At 37.4% G+C, this 23,683-nt stretch overlaps 2 protein-coding genes across 8 annotated transcripts in view; both read right to left on the bottom strand.

The window, feature by feature from the left end:
• Positions 1–3,193: 3,193 nt before the first annotated feature.
• Positions 3,194–19,364, bottom strand: timp2a (TIMP metallopeptidase inhibitor 2a). The gene is made up of 5 exons (XM_008437014.2): positions 18,900–19,364; positions 9,580–9,680; positions 9,390–9,498; positions 6,918–7,042; positions 3,194–5,560 (listed from the first exon to the last, which is right to left on the bottom strand). Exons 1-5 carry the CDS (start codon positions 19,030–19,032, stop codon positions 5,363–5,365), a joined length of 666 nt encoding a protein of 221 aa, XP_008435236.1. The 5' UTR covers positions 19,033–19,364; the 3' UTR covers positions 3,194–5,362.
• A 2,941-nt stretch (positions 19,365–22,305) lies between these two features.
• sfxn2 (sideroflexin 2) overlaps positions 22,306–23,683 on the bottom strand; it is an 18,547-nt gene continuing 17,169 nt past the window's right edge. For 6 of the 7 annotated variants that reach the window (XM_008437011.2, XM_008437012.2, XM_008437010.2 and 3 more), the window contains one exon: positions 22,874–22,985. In XM_008437011.2, coding sequence (XP_008435233.1) covers positions 22,886–22,985 — 100 coding nt within the window. In that variant the 3' untranslated portion in view covers positions 22,874–22,885. Of the gene's footprint in view, positions 22,986–23,683 lie in introns of all 7 variants that reach the window. The other variant, XM_008437006.2, reaches the window with a different exon arrangement.

The following is a 23,683-nucleotide window of genomic DNA, read 5'->3' as shown; positions in this document are numbered from 1 at the left end:
ATATTTATATTGAATCTTAGTTTATGGTATGGTTGTAATCTTGTAATTCTGTAATTCTCGTCAGTTTTAATTTGGTTTTGTAATTACGTGAGTTGTATATGTTTTAATTGTGTGTATCTTTTATTTGTTATTCTGTCCTCTTTTCCAGGTCTCCCTAAATAAAATCGAAGATTTTATCTCAARAGACATAAAATAACAATTAACTAACTAACTAAATAAAATAAATCAATATAGAAACTCAGAAATAACATAATAAATTGATCAACTGCTGGTGGATTGATGTATCAACCATGATCTACTACCGAAAACGGTCAAACGAAACGTAAGAAACAGACTTTTTTTTTTTTCTGGACAAGTGGKAAGTAAAATATCTGTTMACCAGGTTAATGACAGACCTGCGTCTTGTGTGTGGAGCCAACGTAGCTGTTACATTTTTCCTATAAAGCAACGTTGGCCCACAACTTTGACTAAGTCTTTAATTTTGGCCCACTGTGTGTTTGAGTTTAACACCCCTGCTTGAAACCGCCTGTCCGGTTTCTCTGCGTTGGCAAACCAGGATTGCACAGCAGATCTTGCAACATCATCTCCCCATCTACGTTCTGCTCTGGTTTGCTCAACAGCTTTCAGACACAAGCGTACAAGTAAAAGTTGAATTCTTGTTTGACAAAACGACCCAGAACTAGCATTAAAAAAATCTCCACCTGCTAAAATTACATCCTCTCTGAGATATATTGACCTGACCTGAAAATCCCTCCTGACTCAGGGTGATTATGACAGTCCTGTTTGAAATGATCAAGCAGAGAATGAACAGAGATGACAAAATCGCCTGATGCGGGCCTAGCCTCTACATTGCTCAAATAGTTTCCATGCTGAGTCGATTGCCACATCCACTTGAATTCTCACAGGACACAACTCAGTTCTGCCTGCGCTCCGTCCCACAGTGGGAAATTAAAACCAGCCAATAACTGAAGGTCAATTTTAACGCYGTGACATAAGATAAATATATAATGTTCAACTTATGTGCCCAGTGAAACACAACTCTTCTGTTTTATGAAGGTTTTAATGCAAAACCTTCTTGCTTACAATGTATTTTAATACAAAGACACAACTAAAAAGCAGAAAACACATTTCATTTGGGATTTTTATTACTTCTGAGTTCAGTGGTTCTCTGCTCTGAACACTGCAAAAACACAAAATCTTAGTTCAGTTGAAATAAGTCACAACTAACTTRTAGGTAAGTTTTCAGCAAGATATCCGAGCTTGTTTARTGTCAAAAATACCGGTTCCAAAGGCAGATTATTTAACTTACCACTAGAACTTTTTCATTAATATTAAGTATCTTTTGACTTAAAACAAGTTCATATTTTGTGCTGAAAAGTTTCTTGTAAGTTTATCTGATTTCAAGTATACTCTAATATTTGCATTAGAAACTAGACAACAAACAGTAATATTTTATGTTTTTRCACTGAAGTGACATTTTAAAAAGTTTCACTCATTCCCACTACAGAGTTCTGAAAATTTGAAGATTCATCACAGGTTGGAAWGTTTATTYAGTTTAATAGTCAGAGTTAAAACAAAATGATCCAAACAGTTACTGTCATTAACATCCGTGGCCTCAACATCAATCTTTTCTACAAGCTTGACGTCTTTTCATTACTTTACCTTTACTTTTCACATAAAGTTGTAGAAAAATTGTTGAGATGCTTTGAGAATATTTCAATTTTTCTGAAAATCATGGGACTATTGGTGGGAATTTGGCAGCATAATTGGCACTAAATDTAAGCTATTTCATATTATAAATGTTAACTCAACAAAACTGTAGTGATACGAAAGCTTGCAGGCGAAATGAGAGCGGTGTCATTATCCCGTGATGTGAGCAGCTCGTCGAGACAGTCTCTTTAAAAAGCAGTGAAGATTGAGAAGGGGAATTCTCACTAATGTYAGCTTTTACTGGGTTTTCTGGGTCAAGCCCGTTATATTTAAGACTCTCTGAAGTTTAGTTCTGCTGACACTCAGATTTGTAGTTTTATTGAGGTCTTAAGACAGATTAATGTTCCCGCACTGACTCACTCTGCTCTGGTAGGATGTTTCATCCTCTGCTTTTTGTTGGAAAACTTCAACACCTTTTGTGCTGAATTTTGTAGAAGAATAATCGGTCAGCAGAGTAAAAAATAAAGAACTGAAAACACAGTCTTGAGGTGCGCCTGCGCTCAGTTTAATGGAGCAATATTGAGAGTTGTTTGACGCTGTAGCAGTTTTTATTTGAAATGTATGGGGGAATTTTTTTTCCATAATTCGAGAGCTCACATTTTCATTCTGAGAGCAGGATTCCATGTCTTTTGTTCTCAAAACTTTTAATACTTTTGCTTACATTTTCATTTTGAAAGCAGGACTTCATGACTTTCCTCTCAAAACTTGTAATGTTTACTCAAACCTTTCTCCTCACACTCTTGCAGAACTCTGCTCGCTTRCGAAACATTCTCTGCTTGCTTTTGGAACTTTTTAGCACTGTCACCTGGCAACCTCTCAGCCAATWGAATGAAAGTGTTTTACTGGGTGCGTTTGTTTCCTTCTAGTGGGTGTACCTGTGTGGCTACTAATGATTGTATCAACCTGCAGCACCCACTGGATGTAAGGAGTTGGTTGGGTGAACAAACTAATATTATAAGGCTGTTAGCGATCAGTAGCACACTGCTAAAAGTTGAATTCATGTTTGACAAAACGACCCAGAACTAGCATTAAAAAAATCTCCAACTGCTAAAATTACATCCTCTCTGAGATATATTGACCTGACCTGAAAATCCCTCCTAGCGGATATTTGGTGGAACATGGAGCAGAACGCTGAGGCTGTTGTTTCTTTCTACATCCAGTGGGTGGCGCAGGTTGCTACAATCAATAGTAGCCACACAAAAGACATGAAATCCTGCTTTCAAAATGAAAATGTGTGCTTTTGGATTATGGCAGAAAAATTCCCCCATAGAAATGCTAATAATGCTAATTTGAATAAGTGTATATCTAGCTGCTATACTCTCATTCTTGTAAAGCTTTGACCTGCTTTTAAGCTGAAATTTAAAGAGTAAAGACACTATTGTATTCTGGTCTGGAATATCAGAATACAATAGTTAAAAAATAGTATTCCGAGTTAAAATAATGAAACAAAAGCCAAATAAAAACCCCACAGACAAGCAGAAGAGACTCTTTCAAACTTGTGTTTTTATTTGATAATACTGAATATTCTGTCCTTTGCCTGGACTTACACAAAGCATCAAAAACATGCAAAGTCCTCTAATAAAACAATGTATACTTATTTCTCTACACTTCCGCTAAAAGGACTTGTTAACCGCACTCTCACGTTACTCCAGCGCAAGAGGTCCCTCTGTTTGAAGACAGCTAAAAACAATTGTGGACAAACACACAAAAATCATGACGGCTTTTATAATAACACTGAAAAGTACAAAGTAAATGAAAATGGAAAGAGTTTACTTTTAAATTATGCCTCTAATACTCCATCATACATATATTTTTTAGTTATTGTAGGTTGAGGTGTATAAAACATCACTGTAAACTTTGATTAGGTTGCTTTCTAGGACAGCGATAAAGCTTTTATTTAATAATAACTTGAAAGACAAGTCAGAGCTAACATTAGGCATGTAGAGAATACCATTAAACTGCTGTTTGCATTTACAATCGACAGATAATACAAAGACACTGAAATATCWTCTTGCGAGCTCATCTCAATCCCTCTTTCACACATTCAATCTCCCCCAAGTTTCCCGATACCCAGGACTTTCACACGTCTACGGTTTTATTGTAATATTTTATTTTGTGTTATGACAAATAWAGCGAAGATTTGCGTGTGTTCTTTCATCACCAGACAAAATCTRCACCAGAGGTGGATTTGGCAGTCTGGGCAAACGACAAATGTCACATCCACGTGCTAAGGCTCTTGTCTTTACTAGAATTCATCCTCAAAAAGTGCAAATCTAGTTCTAATGCAGTAAATAATAATTATCAAGTAACACCAAAAGTATATGCATAGGTACTGTACAGCTACATAAAGATGAAAARAAGGAAGGGGATACAGTATTTAAGATTTGACTGCAGAGTAGTGAAGAGGAGTTGGCTTTAATTTAGATGGGTAATCTTCATCTACGCGCTCTATTTAAGGAAAGCAGGTTGTGGGCGTCACCAGTACTTATGGGGAGAAAATGAGAGAAGTGTAAATAAGAGATATTTAAAAAAGAAAGGCAACTTGAAACTTGCTTTGGAATAAAATWGAGAATGAGGTAATAAAAGTTGAAACAAGATGGAGAGTAAATGATGGTCTGAGGGAGCAGAGAATGACTGACTGCTGCTCTGATGTTGAGCGTTTTTGGACAGGGAGAGCTCTGTCTCAGCAAGCATGTATTACCTCCTAACGCCAGCCTCAGGAGGAAGTTGCACCGACACTCCACCAGTCTATAGTTGTGTTCAAATTGTCCACTCTTTCATTACTGAGTCCACTATTAGCAATTTGCCCATTTTGTAAAGTAGAATACAGGGAGTGTACACTGTTAGCATACGGTTTATGCTAACCATTAGCATTAGCAAATGTTAACTGTTAATGGACGTTTAGGAAACTGATTTCTAGGACCACTGTTGTGTTTTCACTTAAGGTCTTAAAAGACGAATCAAAGCTAACGCTAAGAAGTTACCAAATAGCCAAGTGGTAACCACTAATGCCAGCATTCTAATTGCTAACAGCAGTGGCAGCTAACTACAGGCTGACTTGAATAAAACAGGAAATTACTTCAATTATGTTGCTTTCAAGAAAACTAGTCCACTTTTAACAACAAGCAGACTGAGTGAAGGCTAATATTAAACATCTGGCCATTAAGGTAACTGAGCCTGACTGCTAGTATCAGTATGCTAGTATGCTAACTGTGGCGTGAAGTGTGTAAAACAGTGTTGTACTGCTAACGTCAATGCTAATTGTTTGATTTTCCAAATCCATCAYCTCAAATTTAGGCCTCTATCTTGCTGGTGATTATTTATGGAATAAATAACTGTAAATACTAATTAGTTTAAAATGAACTTTACATAAYGAGTGAGTGAACATTTCCAACACAGCCTAAGTCTCATAATATCATGTTTTTTAAAAAAAATTTTAATGAAAAAGCTGCATCTGACGACAACTTTTGAGCCAYTTCTGAGTTGTTTAATCATGGGAAACTTTAGCATGAAAAGTGGTCACATCGACAAGAGGCTAAAAGTTATTCTCAGAAAGGCAGCTAATTTCTATCACGATAGCTTTACATTTTTAAATAGCCTAATTTTTTATTTCAATTGCCTTGTTTCCGTTTCTCTCTGTCAGGTTGCRGACTTAAGGGTCCTCTGCATCCAGAAACTCCTTCTTGGGTGGGGCGACGCCACGGTACCAAGAGCAGGAGCCATCTGCCCTCTTGACGCAGGCGTAGTGGTTGGCCTGGCGTCCGTGCACCTGCTTCTCGATCATCAGGTCCGTCCACAGACACTCCTCAGGGGCTGAGATCTCACAGGGCAGGGAGGGACAGCGCACAATCTGCAGAAAAACACAAAACAAAGCCGCTGTGAACTCTGTGCCAACATAAAACTGAATAATATTAGCGGGAGATTAAAGATATTGCTGATTCTTTTTGTTATTAATGTTGAAAATGCTATGAAGAGATTACTGGCAATTTATTTATAAAAGTTCTTTGTCTTAAAATGACAAACATAAAAGAATGAAGTGTGATTTTAAACAGAAATGTGCATTTCAGTGCATGGAGTAAAACTGTGGAATAGTTTGGATAAGTAGTTGGGAAAAATGCTCCACTATAAATCAATTTGTAACACTTTATAAGACAAACAACTTTAGGTCATACACTTCTGGAAATTATTTGTTGTTTGTAACTTATATTGTTCATTTAATGTATACCTATATGGAAATTTGTTTTGTAATTACTTAGAAAAATCCACGTTTATACAATATTTGTGTAGACCGAAAAAATTTAAGTCGAGCAAAAAAAAATTTATCATTATTTTACATTATTATAAGCTTGTCAGCATTTTCTGTGAGCTCCAGCATCTCACCTACTAAAAAACACAAATGGTTTTGAGCAGTTTGAATCTCCAAACACTACATGCTATGACAAATATAAAGAGGGACAGCCTTTTTAGAGAATGATATAAGCAGTAAAGTCTGGAAATAATGTTTTKTTTAACTTTATTCTTATTCTCCACCCAAATAGTCAAATCAAATACTCTTCAAGGCTTTTGCAGACTTGTTAGAAACCTTACCAAACCACTAAATAAGATGCTGTTATCCCTGTTCCTTGTGCATCACTTCCTAACCCAGTTTKTCCTTCCACTCAAATTAAATTAAGATGTTTGGATACGACACTCTGCAAACAGCCAGCTTACTTAATAATAAACTTTATAGCTGCTTACCCTCCCTGTTGAAGCTGTTGATGACTGTCTGCTGAACAACTATCAAAGTCAGCAGTCTTCCTTATTATTAGGATAACGTAGAATTTTTGTATTACAAATATCCGTTTTGGTTGGTGTTTTGTAATATTCTAAGAAATGCAATTGAGGGTTTTTATTCATAATCATCAGATCTAACTAAAAAAAACACTTGAATCACATCACTGAATTGAAAAGTTGCAGCTTTAAGTGGACGTCGAGAACTCCTTAAGCGTCGTTTTTACCTAATTTATTAAGATAAAATTAAAAACCAGCCACAAAAAGTGWTCAATTCTAACTTTAAAATCCAGTTTGTTGTTGTGATGTCTTGTTTTCACCCAGCCTGCTTGTGTCTGGATTTTCTCTGCAGGAAGCGAATACCTGCTGCCTGTTTTGCTGTTTTGTTTAGTCATGCTGGGAGTTAAACAGACACAGATGGCCCTATGCTGCCTTACCTTGCAGTCGCAGCCCATCTGGTAGCGCTGGCTGAGGCTCTTTTTCTGGGTGGCGCTCAAGGAGTCCCAGAGCATGATGTAATCGCACAGGGTCACGTGCATGCGTCCGCCCGCCTCGGCCTTGCCTGGAAAAGAGCGAGTTGTGGCGCGGAGCGTCCAAACAGCACATGTGAGAGAACATTTCAGACGAAACAAGATTAGGCGAAAAACAACAAGCCCTGGATGTTCTCACAGGCTGAACAACAGATAACAGATTTGTTGGTACACCAGATAAAAAGCTGTTGCTTTCCAGACTGGAGCCCGCAGGCACCTACTCTTAACGACTGTGCCAGCGTCTGTGCAACCCACACAAGTGGCACTAGACAAAACAAGATATGTGGAGCAAAGTTTGCAGATTTGCTGAGATGTGCGTCGCTCCGTCTTCATCGCTGTCTGTCTGTAAAACGCCTCTCAGCATGTTGTGACTCACAACTCGTTGCAAATCTTCCAACTTTTGACCCTTCCACCTAAAAAGAAGATGAATAATTTTCCAAAGATGCCCCACTCAGCAGAAAGCTGACTGTTTTTTGCCACTGTTTGAGGCTGTGAAAGGAAACGCTGGCTTCAGCAGTTCCTCCTCTTACAACTCCGTGTAATTAGAGGGGGGCGAATGATTGCGGGTGCATCTCTGTCTGTGATGKGGAAACCAGAGCATGGATGACCTCATGATCTGCTGAGTCTCCTCGGCTTCGTCTGCCGCCTCATTCAGATGCTCCTGTTCGTTGAATTTACAACATCAACCTCTCTCAACATGAAAACATTACAGTGTGGTGAAAAAGTGTTCACTCTCCTGAGGCCTTCTCACACTTTGTCGTACTGAAGCAGGAAACKTCTGTGTATTTTTAGGAATTGGCTGAACAYACAGTTGTGCATAAGTGAGAAAGGAAGCAAAAGAGACATGTTTTTTTGTTGTTGTTGTGCAGTCATCTGACCAGAGTCAACACTGCAACATTACAAAAACACCAAATCCTACCAAGTATTTTTGGTCTAGTAGTTTCTAGTGCAAATATTTTAGTAAGCTCGAAATAAGACGAAACTAGCATACAAGTAACTTTTCAGCAAGATATAGGAGCTTGTTTTACACCAATAATTTCTTTATATTGATGAAAAATTAATCTGCCAGCGGAATAAGACACGTTTATCATATTACAAGTTCAAACGTTTGAGCAGCTTGTCCCTTTTTTAAAAAGTTTATTATTATAAGTGTTTGATAGAGAATATCTCTCCATTTTGTCTTCCCAGGCTCACTAATCTTAATATTTTGTCTCGTTAGCAGTTCTCTTATGCTGCTTTGTAAATAACAAAGCAGCATAAGAGAGGTAAAATTTTTAAGAAAAGCGTCACTGGGAGCTACTTTTAGTCTTTCTTCAGTTTTTGAGAAAGAGCTACAAGTATTTTAACTACTTTTCTGACCTGACGGTTTAGATCACGTATCTCAAACTTGAGGCCCGGGGGCCAAATCCTGCCCGATATAGTTCTGTATGTGGCCCTCTAGATTATAAAGTGCCACATAAACAATCTTCAAATTTTTCATGAATCAAATTAAAACAGATTTTATCTGCATACTGCCAAGAGATGTTCATTTTGACTTATCAAATGTAGAGTAAGCTGTTTATTAGTATTTTTTAGTTTTATTTTTGCAGCTGCGTCCTGCTCTTTCCATTTTCATATGACGGATTAAACATCGCTCCATGAAAACAGCTTTATTCTTCCTTTGTCTTTATTATTATCATTGTTTCAGACTCTAGCAAACCTCTGAGGCTTTCAAGCATTCATGATCCTTTGTAAATATCACTTAGTCTCAGCCTGAACTTATTTTAAAATAGTGACACTCATCTCACTTGAAGATGCTCAATATCGCTAAGTCAAAAAAAAAGTCAAATTATTTCTATAAAACAGAAGCTACGAATAAAATGGGTCAAATATTAAGCCCTGTGGAGCTCCGTTTTTTCTTGAGTGATGCATTTCTCGTTAAAGCTGCGCTGTGTGTTAACATAGAAAAGATAATTACTCCTGTTTGCAGTTTTTGAGAAATGCACTGTGGAGTAAACAGCTACTCAACCGTTCCCGGAGACTCGAAGTGTCTTACGGCAGACGAAGGCCCACTGGTCTCCACAGGGTTTAGACAGAAACGTATCATTATCCATAATGACATAAACAGTTTCCTCCCCCAACATGCCCACTAGTCTTTATCTACCCTGTGTTTGTCTGCCTGGTTTAGCACACCTGCATGCCCAAATGTCATCTTTTTAAAAATCCCCCTTGCTTTCCTCACTGTCTCCACAAAGTTTCCTAACTTTTGTTTATTACACTGAAGCTGCTGCAATCAAGACAAAGAAATGTTCAAATTAACTTCTACCAATAGATCAGTCTGTGAATTTTCTTTCTTCTTCATTAACACAATAGTTGTGCAACATTATTTAGTATAAATACCTGAGATCAGGTACTCCTTCTTCCCAGCTGCGTCCAGGGTGACGCCACACACAGCAGAAACTGGTGCAGTGAAAACCGCCTCAATGTCCTGGTTGGGCCCTTTAAACATCTGAAATATCAACAACAATATTTAAGAGTAAAACACTGAAACCTTTTCTAACATGTTGGGCATCTGTAGGATGATTTAAACCTTGATCTGTTTGACGTCATACTGGATCCTCTTGATGGGGTTCCCGTAGATGTCGTTCCCAGAATCAACTTCTCTTTCGCCCACCACTTTTGCACGGATCACTGGAAAACAGAGTCAGATGAAGATTTAACTTAGAAGTATAGATGTGTCTGCACAAGTATGGAATAGGATTTCAAGATTTTCTCTGTCTGGATAAACGTGGGAAGAGATAAGTGTAGGAAAAACATTTGTAGTTCCACCTATTCGATTGTCTAAAAGTGGTGACGCATTCATGTCCCTTCTTATCTCATATCGTTTCTTCTTCGTGTCAAACTCAAGAATCCAGCCTTGAGGAACTCCAGGTGTTTGTTCAGATTTCAACCTGCCGACCCGGTCCACCAAATAAGAGCTGAGCACAAAGGAAGAAGTGACTTTCTATTCAGAAAAAGTCAAATGAAAACCAGAAATGTTAGAATTTGGGTGTGAAAACATAATTTGTAGGTATTTCGTCTTGATTTGTCTACATTGAGATAAATACTAAACAATGTTTGTTTATTAAAAAATAAAAATGCCCAAACTACTTGAAAATAGATGAACTAAAATCTGTTGTAACTGGAAGGTTTTATGCTTGACCAGCTGCAGGGCTAATCATGTCATCAAATCTGAATTAAAGAAATCGAAATAAAATAAGTTACCTATTTTCACCAGTGATTTTACAAAATAAGACAAAAGAAGCTAAAAGTTGACATCGGCCAGAAAATACATGACCCAGTGCATCTCTAGCCAAAAGTGAAAAGTTATTTTGAATAACAGATGTTAAAATAGTATTGATATTGTGCTTCTGGAAGAATGATTGCAGCGCAGCTAAGTGTTACATGAAGCTAGAAAATGACCATCTTAAAACTTTCATCCATTGATTGGTTTGAAATATTTGCGCAAATAATTGTACAGAAACTAGCATGTAGTAAGAATAATATTCAGGGAAAAGTTGAAGCAGCCTCACCTTTTTGTCTCATGTACATTGAGATAAGATTAATTTTTATGGCATTAATTTTGGAGAATGTTAGCGCTAATCCTGCCCACAGCTCAGCCTTTTATTGGTATAATTTCAAATAAAGAACTTAACTCATCTGCGCAGAAACATGTTGGCTTTTCACCTGTAAAGCCAAAATAACCCAAACTACAAACTCTGCAGCTGCTGTTGTGGCTTAACAAAACCTGATAGCATCAAATGAAGGACACCTCCGCTAGCAGCCTGCATGCACCAGCTACGGTTACAATCTGGGCTGCAAAACGTCTTACATTAATGATGGACGTTGGTAACTGAGATGCTTAATGAGCTGACATGTCTCCTATTCATTTATAATCCAATAATAAACATTTTCAACGTGAATGATTGTACACTGGAGTGTAAACGGAGTCAAACAGAACTCTAATATCCAGTTACCAAATATAAAATATGCAAGAGAAGCTGCATATTTTTAAACCTGGAGACATTTAAGCCCTTGAAAGAGTTTCTTTGAAAAGCAAATAAAACGTTACATATTTGCTTTGTATTAGATTGAAAACAAAAATCTAAAATAAAAATAAAAATTCTTAGAAACAAGCATTCGCACTCTTAACGTTTTCTTCTTATGAACCACCATGTGTCCGTGCAGCTGATTATAAACGCAGTGCAGCCAACGCATCCTGCTCTAAATTACCCCTCAAACCTCAGATTCTCCATTCAGGCTAATAACAGAGCCTAAGCCCACTGAAACCACAACAACACCAGCTTACAGCAAAACAGGAGCAGGAACCAACGACAGGAACAGATTTAGGGATTAAAAAATTGGGCTTGCAGGCCGCAGCTCGGAGAATGACTCGGCCATGAGTGTGTGTGTTTTGTGTGTTTTAATGGCTTGACTGACTTCAAGCTTCAGCTATGCTACRAGCATTTATTTCAGAATGGAAAATATGAGCAATAAGAGTGTGGGTKTATGTGTGTTTGGTGGGGGTGGCTACAATGAGCATGAACAGAGGACGTGCACCGAGATAAAGACACACACTGCTGTTCTCACACCCCTTTGGCTCACTTTACTCTATATGCTTGGAGAGGCTTTTGCATTCTGCCGTTAAAGGTGACCTACTATGCTTCCTTGAACAGATTATGGGCTGTACAAAACATGTTTGAAACATTTTTACAGAATTATTCTTAGATAATGAGATTTCAGTCTGGTCAGTTCAGCCTAATTTTATCTCCTTTCACATTGAGCTGTTTTAGGGCCTCTTGTCACTTTAAATCCAAATAAACTGCTGATGGCCGTGCCCCTAAACTCAACGTTTACACTCGCACAGCAAAATGGCTGCAGATAAATGCACAATTATACAACCATACATCTTTGAAAAACAGAAATGGAGCCTACTTCACATCCAACAAGAATGCAGCAAGTGGTTTCTTGATGGTACGTCAACAACAAAACATGTCTTTTCCAGCAGCCATTGTRCAGCGCACATAGTAAAACCAGCTGACCAAATGTGCTGGAGCGCCAGCTGGATTGCTAGTGCCTGTTGATTGTGACTCAATCAGAAGATTTTGGAAACTGCTAATTATTCAGACACCAAAAAGCATGAACTTATTACCAAATAACGCAGGGTTGGATGTTTTTWAAGTACTTGGGCTGTTTGGAGAAGCACCAGAAACCTAAATGGAAGTATTAAAAATGTGCAAAAYGTGAATTTTCCATAAGAAGTCCCTTTTAAAAACCTCCCTGGGTCTCCTCCCGCTTTTTRTTTTTTCATTACAGTTTGTGTTCAATGCAACATCATTCCAATTCCTCCTCACTCATCTACTTTACACATACGTTCCAACAAAAAACAAACACAGACTCATATTTTATCAACGTAACCAATCTACTCTGATGGTCCTGATTTTATAAAGTCCATCAAGCAATTAATATTTCATCTTCAGATATTCTCTGTTGCCCTGGCAGCTTGTCCATGTTGCATGCCCGACATGCTGCAACAGGACGGCAACATAAAGTGTTGACACAGGAAGCAAAACAATATGTCGGTTCTGCTTTAGAGAAACCAAAATACCCAGGRAAACTTGTACAATTCAGTTGCATTTGAAGCTTGTGCAAATGTGCAGCAGCATCAGCTAAAGTAGACAAATAAACACAGCTTGTACCAATTAATCGCATCTTAAACTAAAATAATCATAATTTACATTCTGATTATTAATATTTGTGGAGAGTGAATCTGTTTACAGAAATAATCCATTTAAAWTTTTTTTTCTCGTTTTACTCGTTGATTTTGGTTGTTTAAAATATCTTCCAGTTCCAGTGTTATGGATTTTTTTYCCCCACTAAATTAAAGTTTACCAGTCTTCGAGAGTGTTATTATACTATTTCAATATCGTCAGTTATCGCAATAATTATCGGGACGACACATGTATCGAGAACTAATCAGATTATTTTTGTGTAAGATCTGGAGAAGCGAAGGATTACCAGTAAGGCAGTTGAGTTTGGCGCCGGTTGATCCTGAAATCGTCTGATCAGTGAGCGTCATCCAGCAGCCAGGACCCCCCACCCCCTCCATAAACCACCGAGTRACCCACATTTCAGTTGTTCCCCGATTCTGCCAGCTGAGATGATGCCTAATGACTTACACACATGTATCATTTGGAATATGCAATGATTTCCTTTCAAACACACACACACACACACCACAGAGCCCCCCACTGATTGTCTGTCAACTTGTTTTTTCGCCGTYCAGTGATCACCAAATCATCCGAGTGTCTTCTTTGGTCTGATTTAATCAGCTACAGATGTAAGTGGGCCTTCTGCTTAACTGGAGCATTAAATAAAAATCCGTCTTGCTCTCAGACTGTCGTGCAACATCTGTGTTCAAGCTCTGGATTTCTCTTTCTGAACACAAACAGAACTYTATGGAAGGTGTGCACCCAGTTACATCTGGTTTAAATGACCACAGTGTTTAAGGAAAGAAAATCCTGCTGACAGTAGGAGTAGGCTCTTATYRTATCATTTATGATTTATAAATARGAATTATGATTTATTATTGTTACAGTAAATTTAAAACAACTGACTAAAATGTTAATTTTACTATATTCTGTCCTGTTTTTTTCATATAAAAATATTAGTACATTTAAAAATATGATGATAAATGAAGTATCTATGTGCAGCTTAGTGATATAAATCACACTTTTTAAGTCTATTTTGTTCTGAAGAAGCTTATTTCAAATAGAAATAATTTTTCAAAAGCAGCAGGTATGTTTGTGGTGCCACTAGTTACCTACAAAAGAATTAATAAACAGTTTTTTCTATCATTATTTTCATTTCAAAATATTGTGGTAAAGTCTTAAGTCCGTAACGCCCATCCCTAACTGATAGTCAAACACGGTGGAGGTGGTATGATGCCCTGGGGCTGCTTTTGCTTCTTCAGAAATCGGGTAACTTTCTGTAATGCATTAATTCATAAATTCTGGTCTCAAGTAGAAAATAAAGACGGAAAACATCCAGYCATCTGCTTATGACATTTATGTCAAGAACAAAATAAGAGTTCAAAAGTAAACAATTTTCAAAATGAAAGTTTTGGAGTGGTCTAGTCAAAGTCTGAATTAAACCTTATCAAGGTCCTGCGGCATGGCCTGAAACAGGAAAATCCTCCATTGTGGCTAAATTACCGGTAAAACAATTCTTACAAGAAAAGAGGGCTGAAATTTCTCCACAGTGACCAAAAAAATTATCTGAAATTCTTTAAAACAGTTTTCACCATAAAGGATTTTTAGGTTTAGAGGAATTTTATTTTATTAATTTTTTTTATTAAATCATTTAAAACTTTCATGTTAGATTTACTCTTTCGTGTTGTATTTTTACCGGACTTAATGTCTCTCTGAAATTCTAAATTTGTTTAATMATTTTAAGTCTTTAGAAATACTTCTTGAGACAAATAGTTTATYGATGAGATTTGAGCAAATTTTGATAATTTATTCCCATATTTGATCAAAGCACTCAGGTAAAGTCAAAGTTTATTTATAAAGCACATTTACAACAGCCTCAGCTGACCAAACTGTTTCACAACAAACACAACAGCACAAGTACATAAATGACAAAATAGAAAAATAAAATTAAGTCTAATAAAAATAAGATAATTATAAAAATGGCAGGCTAAAAAGTAAATTAAATAAAAAATTAAACAATACCAAATTTCAGCTGCTAACTCTCATAAACTGGAACTAATTTGATGATTTTATGTATTTTATATGGTTGAAGAAGTTAGCATTTCATTTTTTTTTTCTTCTTAGTGAATAGAATAACATATATGGATAAAAACGTTAAGATGAAAATACTATGTTTCTTTGCYGCTTCTGCTTCTGTGCAGACAGTTTGGTGACTCTGGTCTTCCAGACAATAAACCAGTCTGACTGGGCAGGGCAGTGGGGGGAAGTCCCCCTCTGTGGCCGAGTGATTTATTTAAAAAGAGGATGTTTGCATTGCTAGTTGCGGAGTGGACGCATGACATGGCGGGACTCTTGATGACTTGCGGTCTGACCTGGAGCATCACTTTGGWTGAAAACTGAAGATGATGCACACACTCACTGAGTCAACCAGCTAWYGCCAGGCCTCAGCTTACTAAAACAAACCTCCACTGTTGTATTTATGCAAATTTCTCCATGATTTTTCTGATTTGAAGTCATCTAAACTCCATTCAACCACATCCCTGCCCTCATCTATGCCACTGCTGTGCTTTCTGTGGGTGTTTCTGATGGCATGTTGCCGCTTTACCCTCTAAGTTGGTAAAAAATTATGCGCCACCAATGAAACTGGGAATTTCTGTGGTTTGGTGGTCTGCTTGACCATTAAAAATGTTTTCCTGACTCATACGCGCTCAGAAAAAAAAAAAAACAACACAAGCACACCTATGCACCTCTCATGCTAGACATCCTGTCTCTGGAGCTGACACCCGGCCGGCCAGAGATTGAGTCACACCTGAAAACAGAGCCTCCGTTTTGTGAAGCACACACACTTCTTGTGTGATTTGAGTTAAAAAGCAGAAAAGCTGAAGCCACAGTAATGCAGTTTTCCAACTTTCTTCAGGATACCATGCATATTTTAACTTCCACTGCCATTTTTTTTATTGCCTGTTTTTCCCTCTCCCAGCACTGACAGCCAGATGTCCTACATAGCCAGTGAGTGGGAGCATGGCATGGACACACAGGCCTTCAGTTGTGTGTTTGGTTTGTGAAAGCCTGCACACGGGTGTGTTGTCCCTATGCAGCACCGGAGCAAAAAAAAAAAAAAAAAAGTTGGGAAAACCCCAGAAACATTCTTGCAATTCCTTCCCAGCACCACCCAGAAAAATGCACAGAAGTGGTATTTTAGATTTTTTTTTTCTAATTGAGAAAAGTTTGTGGTGTTGCATATTCTACGGTTGAATTTTACCCAGCATTCATACTCTCTCCGTCCTCTTGTCCCCTTCTGATTTCTGGTGCCACGTTGCACCGCAAAACCCAGGCTTCACCCTAGAGCTTTAGAGCTGAGTGCAATGATGGGGCTGGATTTTCTCCCGTTATATCAGACTAAGATAGTGCATATAAGGGTAGAAGGGAAAATAAAACCACAGGGGGAAATAATAACACCAACGGAGCAGTGACTGAGTGCAGATGCACTTAAGGCATAAATCTATTTTACTGGGAGCCACATGCTCCAAATGATCCACTTTGAAAGATGGAAAGTAAGTCTAAATGTTTAGAAGGAAAATTTACAGGAATAAGAAAAGACTAAAGAATTATCCACAGTACTGCTAGTGAAGATCAGACAGCCATGAGAACATATAGATCCGAAAGTGTGACTTTAGTATTTTTTTTAAAGGGGACCTAATATGCAAATATAACATTTTGCACATTTTGTTAGTTCCATTTGGGTCTCAACTGCTTCTTAAAACAACTAAAGTCCTTAAAAAAAACACCCAGCTGCTTTTTCGGCATTAGTTAATGTCTTTGGTGTCTGGAAAATGAGCAGTTTCAAAAACCTTCCGAATGTAACGTCACAAATCAGCAGGCACAAGCCCAGCCCGTTACCTAGCAACCCCAGGGAAGCCCCGTCTGTCACCTAGCAACCCCAGCTGAGCCACTGAGTGCGATGTACAATGGCTGCTGGAAAAGACAAGTGCTTTGTTGTTGACTTACCAACCAGAAACTATTTGCTACATTTCTTTTGGGTGTGAACGAGGCTCCACTTCTGCTTTTCAAAGATATATAGTTGTATGATAGCACATCTGTTGCAGCCATTGCAAGTGTAAACATGGAGTTGAGGGCGTTTCCAGCAGGAGTTTATTTGGATTTAAAGTGACAAGAGGCCCTAAAACAGCTCAATCTGAAAGGAGCTCGATAAAAGCAGAACTGACCAGACTGAAATCTCATTATCCAAGAATAAGTTTGTGCAATAAAAAAAAAATAACAAACATATTTTGTATAGCCTATAGATCTATCCAAACCTGTTCAAGGAAGCATAATAGATCACCTTTTCAAGGTTTTCGTGGACATAAAAAAAAATTATATTTCCAGTTTGTCATAGCAGAGTGCCAKATAAATGCCTATATCTGCCTTTAMCACCAAATTTATGAGTTACTTCAGCCTTATGTTTCTCCTTATGTTGTGGCTTCTAATCTTTGGAACAACCTGCCCTCTGACATGAGACAGTAGGCGCTTCCACTTTTAATATTTATGTTTTCACTGGAGTTTAACACAGTTTGAGTTGCTGTTTTTCCCGATACTTTTACTCCACTTGTGTTCTTGTCGATGCTTAGTATCACTGAGCTTTTATTTTTATTGTTTTATTCTTTGCTTTATGTTGTGATAATTGGTGTAAACTGTGAAGCAATTTGGTCAACTGTTGTTAATTTAAATGGGCTGCACAAATAAATCTGACACTGACATTTTTAAAAAGCATCAAAATACATTTCAGATCTCAAAGGTGTAAGCACCTCTGACAAAATGATCGATCAAAGGTGTCCCTGAACAACCTCATGATTCGATTTTAGTTTTCAATCTGTCACATCATGTTGGTAACATCTTCCCACTCTATTTAAATAAAATAAAAAATCCTTAAAATGTTGCATCTCTTCCCTATTTCCCCATAAATACGGAGGAAATAGGAGATTGTTGTTAATGAAGAAGACAACCAGAACTTGTTGGACATTCCTGCTTCATTGTTAGAGCAGCCTCTATGACCACTTTTCATTTTAYCCTATTAATTTTTGATAGGGTTCGATTTGATATTTTCTGAAATTCCTCACGACTCTGGAATTTTTTCTTCTGACTGATACCTTTTGTACCTGCTCATTACCTTAATCTTTACCTTGATTTTAATCCCTTGATGCCTTTCTGCAATCTATGGTTTTTGCTAAGGAATGAGGAAACGAGTTGAAGAAGAAAAAAGGAAAGTTTTTTTTGACAAAAAATGCTCTTGAAGCTAGATTCAGTTGGGAAGAAGGTAACTTYATTTTTCATAAGCGATTTTCTCTGCCATGTGTCGTCTATGTTTTGTGTTTGGAGCACATTGATGTCATTGCTGATCCTCTGCAGTAAATATTCAGTTTGAGGATGTTGTATTCAAAGAAAGACCATTAAAAACAAATCTGTAATTTTGGGAAAAGTTAATTTTCACGAGAACCCGGACTGAAAACTTTGAAGTGTAATCAACGATCAATCTGTTGCAATTAGGAGACTTGTTTGGGCAAATCAGATGCATTTGCATGACGCAAATGGTCCATTTCACCATATCTCAAAGTTAGTCAACTGGATTAAGATCTGTGTCTGTGGAGGCCAATGGAGTACACTGGGCAGGGCAGCAAAACTGAACCCAAGGGCCCACATCCTCTTAAATCCRGCCCTGGCCTGGGATAGTTTTAAATCTAGCAACGCCACTGACTTAGATTTCTGTTTATGTTAAAATTAATATAATCTTTTCTTGGAAATTTGTGTTTATTCCTTATTTAGARATTACCTCATGTACATTTAAGCACATTTATAACTATTMTTTCCCCCAAATATTGCTAAACTTTTGCTTTTCAGTWGGCAATTATTGGCAAAATTAAATCTGCGTAGGAATGCAAGTGTGCAGCTTGAATGTGGTGCAAGCTGCCTGAGCCATGGCCTTGACTCTTACGGAGCAACACCCCCCTCATCGTCAGGCTTTCCAGAGGTTTCCACCGGCCAAGGGCAGCCTGTGAAGCCGCGTCGGGGGCTCTGGAGCGCCGCAGCGGCTCCGGACAGCTGCCGGGCACCCTGGTGCAACACGTAAACAACAACAACACAACAACAACAGAGCTGCACTCACCTACATCGGCGTTGCAGAACGCCTGTTGCGGATGCACCGGAGCGCAGCTGCACGCTTCCGCGAGCTCCTCCGCGCGCCACAGCAGCAGCAGCAGCGCGAGCGCAGAAAGGATGCCGTTAACGTAAAACGGCATCTTGGTAAACACTGCAGCGGGGCTTCTTCTTCTTCTTCTTCTTCTTCTTTTTCTTCAGCCTCTTCGTCTCCGTCTGCGCAGATGCGTTGCGGAGTAGATCCAGAGGCTGCGCTTCCTCCCTCAGCTGGTTTCACCGACACGCACGTCAACAACAACAACAACAACAACAACCGGGCAGGACCTGCCGGTTCGACTCCGTAATGACAGAGAGGCTACACGGTGAGACCAGAGACCCGTCCTGACACTGCTGTCAGCAAATGTCTGTCTGCCCGGAGTGTTTTGACTTCAGGGATAGAGGAGGTTCTGTAAATCTGCGGCTCCTCCCCGCTCGCTACACGGACTACCGGCAGAGGGCGCTGTCTCCCACATGATGCGATGAAAAGTCCCCTTTTCCAACAGAACTTGAATCTGACCTACAATAATATTTTTTTATTACGCTGTTCTTTTCACTTTTAGCTTGAGTAATTTTATTAAGTATCGCTACTCTTGAGTAACATTTCTGTATTTTCTACCTATTGTAAGTTACTTCACTGAATGAAGAACATTGCGAAAGGTTTGGTGAATGTTTTAACCAAAAATTCACCAAACACAGACACACACCTGCCGTTTTTGTTACAGTTTCATAAGTTTTTATTGAAAGAAACTGATTTTTTTTTTTTGCCTGATTTTTTTTTGTTACTTGTATGAATTATCATTTTATCCTCAAAATACCAAAATTTCCACTTAACTTTGTATTTTGGTCCGTCTGATTATGTCATCTTTAAATATGCAATGACTGATAATTTGATTAGTTACCAGTACTCGAATAGTCAGTTTTGTTAGAGTTTCAAAAAGTGAAAATTTTCACCTGAAAATTGACTTTTTTTTCTTTTCTATATACAATGTAACGCAATGGCTGTTAATGAATAGATTCCGGTCAGCTACATGAAAATCACCCAAGGCTAGCTCACACGTAGCAGAAACTTAGTAGCAAAATAAAAACGGTGCTTAGCAACCAATTATTCGGCCAAAATCACCAACAAATGTGTCCAACAAATGGCCTAATGACGCAAAAAACACAAAACTACCTAGTTTTGTTTGTTTTTCAAACATATAAAAGATGTAACAAATAGATAACTACAGATGACGGGGTATTTTAATGTTTTGGACGCTGAACATGCAGCTTTGGGGCCCCCTGGTGKAGTGGAGGTCCTAAGCAGTTGCCATGTTTAACTACAGCAAGAAACTGTCCACGTTTAAGGCACTTTTACAGGACTTCAATMTTTATTTTTCCAAGTCTATCTGAAAAATTTATACCAAAAGCAACTAAAGTTTAATACCACTCCAAAAACTTTCTTGTAACTCTTGAGTGGTCTTAACAATTTAGTTTTCCTGGATTGTAGGATTGTAGAAAACATTTGTTGCTTTTCTACAAATTTTCCTCTAAACGCTTGTACTTACTTGTAAYAGCATATTATTTTAAGATGGAAAAATTGTCCATTTGAGAGGAAAAGAAGTAATTTCTAGGTCAGRTCATATAATCACAGTATAAATCAAATTWATAGAAATCTAAGAAATAATAAGAAAAAAAAATCTAACAAACCCTGACAGRTCCTGTAATACACATTATCATTCATCTGACTGAAAGCCAAGTTTTAGGTTAATACCTCTTTGGGAATTACCTTGTTGGAGCCAAACTGAATTTTGAGAATGAAATAGTCTGGTTTCTCATACTTGTTCAAGTTTTACTTTTGGGCATTCCTGCAAAGGTTTTAGGAGATTCTGTTAGTTTTTTGAGCTCCCAAGCCACTTTTCCGAGATCCAAAGTTCCCTTGCAAAGTTTTAAGATATAGAGCTCCCTGAATTGGCAAGGTCTCACAAAAGTTTTACAAGAATCTGAGTTGTATTTGCATGCTCCCACAGATATTTTTGCAACCCTCCAATGGACTTTTTCACCAAATTACTTTTGTGAAATTCTGAGGTACTTTTGTGAGCTCCAGCAAAAACGTAAGGTTCATTTTACATGAAAACCCCTTTATATTATATAAAAGGGAAAATGTTTAAACAGTGTAGCAGCTTCCACACACCAACATTCCCTTTATGGAGTAAACAGGAGTTAAAGTAAGAAGAAAATAAATTAAAGCAGTAAAAGTTACAATAAAAAGCCATGAATTAATCAGATTTCCTGTGCATCTTTTTTTCCTGAATTAGTCACATAAATCTGTTTCAGAGATTGATTTCTGCATTTTATTATGAGAAACTTACCTACTTAAACAAATAAATACCACTTAATGTTACCTTTATGTAACACTTTGATAAAACTGAACTGCAAAGCAGCTTGACCTGCTTCTAAAAACAGATCAAGGACTTAAAAAAACACCCAGCAGCTTGTTTTTTTAGCAGTCAGTCAATGTTTTTTGATGTCTGAAAAATGAGCAATTTCAAACACCTCCAGATTGCTAAGCATATGTTAAGTCACAGCCAATGGGCGCTGCACCGTTAGCTAGCAACCCTGTCAAGCCAACCTGTTACCAAGCAACCCGGTATGTTTGTTTAAGCTGGTTTTATCGCTGTATGCTCTGTACAGTGGCAGCTGGAAAAGACAAGTGTTTTGTTGTTGAATTACCATTTAGAAATCAAGTGTTGTATTCTTGTTGGTTGTGCAGAAGGCTCTACTTCTGCTTTTCAGAGATGCACAGTCTCAGAAATATTTCAATTTTCTAGAAAAAAAAAAAACTTGGAAATTTCAGTGTCAAAAGTTGAAAATTTTTGAAACTCAGAAATTTTCCCMAAAAAAAAATTCTAGAAAATTTCTGAGATTACTCGTACTATTTTTCTAGCACATTTTTGACTTTTCAAACTCAGAAATTTCAACGTTTTTTTCTTACTTAGATTAAACAGATTAAACCTTTGGTGGAAATGTATGCATTTATTTATTTATTTTCTTTCTACAATGTCCCTAATTTGCCACCATAGTTTGCAGCCATTTTGTTGTGTGAGTGTAAATGTTGAGTTTTGGGGCATGACCAGCTGCAACTTATTTGGATTTAAAGAGACAAGATGCCCTAAAACGGCTCAAAATAGGCAGAACTGACGAGACTGAACTCTCACCATCTAAGCATGATTTTCTGCAAAAAAAACCTGAACATATTTTTATAGCCCACAGATGTATTATATAACCTGTTCWAGGAAGTGTAGCATAATAAGTCACCGTTTATTAATTTATCTTAGTGCAAGAGGAAAAAACACACAAGAGTAGTATATTTAAGCTTCTGAAAACACCACTCTGAAATGCTCAGTTTTAAAACTGTGGGTTTTATTGCAGTTCATGCTGAGGTTGAAGTTTACACAGCTAAACCGTCAGGKTGGCAACCATTTCAAATGAAACAGCAAATCTCCTGCATTACTCCTTTCTGGCACAAGAGGGCAGCAGCTTCTACTAGAATGAGGGACCGTTTAAAACTCATCGCGTTCATAAAGGCATTTTATGGCTCCACAGTGAAGCCAACGGATAAAAACAAATAACTTGAGTTCAGCAGCGTTGCTCCTGTTGCTCTGTAAAAGGCACAGGCTGTAGCGAGGATCAGGACACCGGTGGCYCRTTTTACAACAAAGGTCTACAAAGGCAAAGTAACGCTGCGTTCCTGAGTTGAAATSGTTTGGTTTCAGAACAGCTGTCCTCTCTACAGAGAAGGGATTGGTGACAAAGGAAAGCTGAACACGACGGACAAGAAGCAGACTCTGAAATGAAATAAACCTATAAATTCTTTTAGATCAATGATTAAAAATGGCGGCATGCTTTGTGAAAGCTCTGACTGCAGCAGCCCATGCAGTGTGCGACAGTAGAAACAGCAAGCAGCCCTTAGTCTGACCCTCAGAGGCCTTTGTTGAAGTAAACTAGCTGGACTTTGTCTCCGTACTGAGACACGATGGAGTCTCTGAGCTCAGGCTCCAGCTTCGACACGGCCATGGAGCTGCAGGAGGAGAAAAAATACATTAAAACAGAAAAAACATAATCAATTAGTTAATGAAAACATACAGCTTAAACTGATTTACAACCATAAAAATGTTTTAAATCAATATCAGTATTATAATCACCATTATTATTATTCATATTGTTGCATCAAAATTATCATTATAAATTACTTTCATTATCATTCTTATTATAATMAAAAGTACTGCTACTTATATTAATATATCATTTTATAGTAATAACTGATGACAACTTTTACTACATAATCATTGTCCTTATATCTCAATTCTTATTATTTTTGATATAATTATAAGTAACAGACAATTCTCATGATTAGTTATATAATTATTTTTCTCATAATAGATATCAAAATTATCTTTGTTATTGTTGCTATTCTATTATTTATCTATAATATAATTAATAATAATGCAGTTCAAATAATAATAATCATCATTATCAATATTATTAATAATATTGTATTTTTACATTATTAAAAATTATATTAGTAACATTGTTATATATTAACAATGATATCAATATTTAACAAATTAGTAACAATATTACTAACGTTGTTACTACTGTTAATATTAATTTAATAATAGCTATAATTATAATAAGTTATTATATTATTATTATCATTTATACTACTACTACTACTAATAAATAATAATAATAATAATAATAATAATAATAATAATA

This window comes from Poecilia reticulata, linkage group LG19 (genome assembly GCF_000633615.1).
Source record: "Poecilia reticulata strain Guanapo linkage group LG19, Guppy_female_1.0+MT, whole genome shotgun sequence".
NCBI lineage: Eukaryota > Metazoa > Chordata > Actinopteri > Cyprinodontiformes > Poeciliidae > Poecilia > Poecilia reticulata.
The sequence above is the reverse complement of the archived record's forward strand: the minus strand, read 5'-3'. Positions and strand labels throughout refer to the sequence as shown.